This window comes from Anoplophora glabripennis, unplaced genomic scaffold (genome assembly GCF_000390285.2).
Source record: "Anoplophora glabripennis isolate ALB-LARVAE unplaced genomic scaffold, Agla_2.0 scaffold1642, whole genome shotgun sequence".
Lineage (NCBI taxonomy): Eukaryota > Metazoa > Arthropoda > Insecta > Coleoptera > Cerambycidae > Anoplophora > Anoplophora glabripennis.
The window spans coordinates 15,571-21,083 of NW_019417718.1; the positions used below are offsets into that span (position 1 = coordinate 15,571).

The window sequence follows — 5,513 nt, forward strand, 5'->3', positions numbered from 1 at the left end:
TTCTATATCATCTCTCCTGTCTTATTTATTTATTTATTTTTTTTTCTGTCTCCTTGATTACCACTGCACTGCACTCTTATTTTTAAATACAATTTTTTTTATCCTTATCTTTTCTTATCCTTTTTAATTTAACCAATCAGATTACTTTTTAATTTTATATTTCCAATTTAACATTTGCAATACTACTTAATCTTTATTTTGCTATATAGTACCCTTTATAATTTAGATTGATATTTCATCAAAATTTATATTTTACTTTAAATTGTCATTTTGCATCTAATTGTCATCTTAATTTCAAATCTATTGCTTAACTCTTACATTGTCATTCTCTGACATTAATCTATTTTCATCCTAATACTGAAACTTAAACTTTTGATTCATCTCAATATACAGAATGTCTCGTTCATATTTCAAAAAAACTTGTGTGCAAGTTCCTCTTGGTAAAATAATGACGCCCTGTTTTCGAGATACAGTGTGTTGAAGTTGGAATACGAGTAAACATCAACTGTGCGTTAAGAATAATGTGCAAACGGTTTCTTTCTGAAAAGCAGTGTCGCCGATACAAGTAATTGAAGGGGTACAATAAAAAAAAATATGATAAAAATAAAAATTTATTACATTTCTAAACGGTCCTGTAAACTCTAAAGCATACTGCAAAAAGAAGGCATACTTGTCGAAATTCCGTAGCATGTACCATTTTCGAGAAAAATTAAGTTGCATTTTTTTTGCTAACATAAGCGGCATAACAAAATATTAAATTGAAAGAGGACTTTACCATTGAATGGGCTGAAGACATTTAGCTACCAACATAGGTATTTGCATTTAGGACTACAATTTTAATTTCTTACGAATCACATTAAACAGTTAAATTGTAAATCATTTTATTAACTAAACAAAAAATAAATTTATTTTAAGTTTCAAATTGTTGTAGGTATCTAAAAAAGTAAATCAAAATCAGGAAACGCCATATTTCCTTTCAAGACCACAATTCATAGTTTTTTATATTGTCTTTTATTTTCTAACACTTAATTTGTCCTTAATTTTATAGTACCTTATAGAATAATATATACATACACTCGAACAATCATTTTACACCACAACAAAATAAATCACGTAATACGACGCCAATGCTCCACGCTCGGGATAACAAACGACAAATAGGCTCATAAAATGGCTAAAATGCTTTTGTAACTACGCCACTTTGTTCGCATACTAAAAGTGGGGGGTGCGTGCACCGATCTGCGCGAATACCCCCACCACGCCAACTTGTAATTGTATTATCAATAGAGAGCGGACAATGTGTGACTTTAACCCGAAGAATAGGTCAAATTTTGGTAGAGATGTGTACGCGTTCAAAAATGTATTGTGTATAAACTATGCAAAATATAATTATTATGTATAACAAATATATCATACTATCCTCGCGAAGATTTGTACCCTTTATTTAAAATGCATAAATCTTGTGAACAGGTTAAATAACGAGAAAATAATTAAGTTAANCGTGACAGAATGCTTGGACTATAAGTAAACTGTCCGACGACCGGCGGCGTGGTGGTGGGGGAAGTTCGTCAAAGCAAGTCGCGCACGCGAAAAAAGTTCAAATTGATGCGCGCTGTAAATTTTGCAATATCTCGGCTTCTATTCATCGTAGAAACTTCTTTTTTTTTTTAAACTGGGGTAGCTCGACAAAAAAATAACAAGGGGCATATTTACGAATTCGTAGAATAGCCCTGAACCCCAGAAAAAATGCATCTTTTTTTAATTTACAAATATGTCACAAAAATTATTGTTAAACGAAATATTAATTAAAATTTCAATTTCGGAATTATTTTACTATTATTAAATAAATAAATGAAGCTANAACTGTGCTCTCACTATTTAATATTTCTGACAAATAAATATTCGCACCGATATCACAAAATTAAAGTTAAAAAAATAATCATGGGCGAATACACGATAGAAAACTTACAGGAAGTGCTAAGTGGATGCATTAAGAAAAGTCAAAGTATTTCGGACAAGAAGATTACGAGACTGACTGCTCCCGGAGAAAACTACGGTAGTACAATGTTGAAGTTGGACGTAACACTAAAGGACGAAAATGATGGTACGGAAGAGGAACTACATGTTGTGGCTAAGATGATCCCTGAACAGGAATTCTTTAGGAAGGCGTTCAATATTCAAGTGACTTTCAAGAATGAAATTGCTATGTATAATATCATAGCACCCACACTTCGAGATTTCCAACGAGAGAACGGTGTTAACGAAGTAATTGACTGTTTCCCAGAGTTTTACGGTGCTAGGTTGAATCTGGGAGAACAAAATGGTAATGTGGATGAGGATGCGGTGCTGATATTAGAAAATTTGAAGTTTAAAGGTATGGTGCGTTACATTTTTGTAAGTGTACAGTTACAATTATTCCTAGAAAAACATAGAATAAGGAAAAACGATAAATGAATAAAATGTACAGGAATTGTATGTATGTAAAATGTACACACTTCTATCTCTAGATAGTTTAAACGCGCGTAAGATTTAAGTTTCATAAAACCTCTTTACCTATTGTATTTTAAACGATATGTAAATCGGTAAATACATATAGTGAAATATATTCTCGTATCTAGCATATTTAAGCTATTTAGAACGTTTGTGGATTTTTCATAAAACAAACACAATTTAATCAATTCAAATATTTCTAAAATCGCTAAAATTAATGTATAACAATATATCTAATCTAATGCGAGGTACTTATATTTACAGTAATTGGTATGTCGATTAGCTGAAGTACGTATTATCGAAATTTTAAAGTTCTGATGCACCACCGGGTGCTATTACGTCAGACGAAAAGTTCCACGTACATTTAGAAACATTTTTGCCTTGCCATCTAGGACAGCATTGTTTATTAGAAAAGACACACACACACACAGACACTCACAGACACACTCAGAGACATACAGAGACACATAGAGACACACGGAGACACAGACAGACACACACAGACAGGCACAGACACAGATACAGGCTCACGCACACACACGCACGCACGCACACACGTACAGACACACAGACACAGGCACACACGCACGCACGCACACCAACATACACACCCACACCCCCACATCCACTACTACCCCATGACCAGAGTCGCCGACGAAAAGAAAGTTTTAAGTTTGGTCTGTGGTTTTTTTAAGTGACAATGCAAGAAACAACCATTCTACACGGTATATATCCCGACCAGCATTGAATTACACCAGTAATATCATTAAATTCAGTTAGTATTATTTGCCGGTAGAACACTCTAGACATATAGCGGTTTCGGATTTGTTAGTCCTCATCACTATGCTGCCGACGAACAATCCAGCTGCTTAGATTTCTTAAATCCAGTAAATAGGAGTAGATTAGTTGCTTCTTGCAATATCATCACCCAATATTTGATATTATATCGAAATTCGACAAATGATTGAGATGAGAGAAGTGTGTATTTACCTTATTCTATATACTTAAACAGTTAAAAGTTCTTTGGTACTTTTTCTTAGAAGAAAGGAGTAAATTCAGTGGCGGTTTTACCATGAGAGCTGCGGAGCTGCAGAACACATAAAATTTCATGTATTTAATCATATTAAATATCAACAAAACATTTAAAGAATCTAAATGTACTCGCGCTAAAATAAATCTAGGAGCTTACATTATTATTTATTACGACGCGAGCTACGCTCCTTAATATATGCAACCTCATATACAAAATGTGTGCACAGCGAACGATTAGATGCGTCCTTTGTTTTTATTGGCTAATCAGGCACGTGACCCAGTACACTTTTATATGGGCTTTTGTGGCTGCAACAACGACAGCCACTGCTGCAGTAAATGCAGTAATATTTCGTACGTGGTATGTGCGGCGAGCGGCACATGTGAATATTTTCGTTTATTCGTCTACGGATATTATAGTTATTAAAATGAATAGCGTTTCGTTTAAAAAAAAACTTTATTTGGTTCTATGCCTTATGAGGATAAACTAAAATTAAAAGAATTAGGTGGGCCAACACAAGTTAGTGGAACAAGCCGAAGTAAAAGTTATAAAAGACAATTTAACAATAATGTATACACAAAAGCATCTATTTTTTTTTAAAGAGAACAAGTTAAACAAATTAAAAGTTCTTTGGTACTTTTTCTTATAAAGATGAAGTAGGTACATTTTTATTTTTTTTTAAATCTTGCATTATTATTATTACCTTGACTCCTTCGAAAGTTAAACCAAATCGAGTAAACTCCTTCGCACCGTATTCAAATAAAAATAGTGTGATTGATCAAATTATTATTTACAACTTACAGATTACACATAAAATATGCAATAAGGTGGGCATAAAATTGCATTTATTTCTAATTATTTTAAATTTTCTAAAAATAAATATTATGTATTTCCTTTTTGACATACCCACATTTTTTGGACATCTACTTAATCTAATTCAATGACATTTTTTTCAGGTTATCAATGCGTAGATCACCACGTAAGCTTTGACCTAGAGACGACCCAGTTAATACTCAAAGACTTGGCAGCTTTCCATGCCATACCAATTGCTCTGAAGCTGAAGAAACCAGAAGTATTCAATGAGAAAATCAGACCGTACTTGGCCCCGTTCCCTTTCCAGCCTAAGCCAATTAAAGAAGAAATCAAGTCAGTCTTCTTAGAGATGCTTCAAGATTCATACAAATGTATACCCTGGATACCAAAAGTTAAAAACATTTTCGAGAACGTAAGAGAAGCAGGAGATGCACCACCAAAGGAACCATTCGCGACGGTAACTCACGGAGATATGTGGTTCAATAACACTATGATAAAATTTCAGAACAAGGTACCTGTTAGCAACAAGATTATTGACTTTCAAAACTGCGACTATAAATCACCAGCCACAGACCTGTTCTTTTTTCTTTTCACAAATGTGCAGACGTCTGTACTACAAGACGATTTCGACGGTTTGATCGAATTTTATCACAAACACTTCATTTCCCATTTGGAGAAGTTGAAATGCGACACTGCTCCTTTTAGTTTACCCAAGTTTTTAGAAGAAATGAAAGCTGCGACGCCAGTTGAACTCGGGCATTGTTTTATGATGATATTTTTGAATTTTGGGGAAGAGCAGTTCGATCACTCATCATCTGATGTGGATAAAATAAAAGCAAGGATACACTTGGCTATGAAAGATAAATTAAGGAATGTAATCCATACAAGCGGCATGAGAGGATGGCTGTAATGAAATGTTATCTATTTAAAATTTATGTATAGGGTGGTATTCGATATTATCTTAAGGGGGCGATTTAGTATGTATATTTTTACCGTGTAACAGAGCTTCAGATGAGGACACAAATCATCGAAGAAACTAACATAATTGAATATTGTTATATATTAATGTATTCGCAATGGTTCCCGCTAGTGAGTGAGATAAATTTCAATGCTCATGAGAACAGAAGAATAATTTAAATAAATGCCAAAGTACCTCAATTTTAACCATACTGTTAGTCTG

The 5,513-nt window shown here is 33.6% G+C and overlaps 1 protein-coding gene across 1 annotated transcript; it reads left to right on the top strand.

Moving 5' to 3' along the window:
• The first annotated feature begins 1,862 nt into the window (after positions 1-1,862).
• On the top strand, positions 1,863-5,369 carry LOC111692462. Its single transcript, XM_023456483.1, has 2 exons — positions 1,863-2,374; positions 4,477-5,369. The coding sequence occupies exons 1-2, from the start codon at positions 1,942-1,944 to the stop codon at positions 5,241-5,243; spliced, it is 1,200 nt and encodes a 399-aa protein (XP_023312251.1). The 5' UTR covers positions 1,863-1,941; the 3' UTR covers positions 5,244-5,369.
• The last annotated feature ends 144 nt before the right edge of the window (positions 5,370-5,513 follow it).

Coding starts and splice junctions, on each gene's coding strand:
- LOC111692462 (XM_023456483.1), top strand. CDS start 1,942: ATGGGCGAATACACGATAGAAAACTTACAGGAAGTGCTAAGTGGATGC. Junction 2,375..4,476: donor AGAAAATTTGAAGTTTAAAG/GTATGGTGCGTT, acceptor CATTTTTTTCAG/GTTATCAATGCGTAGATCAC.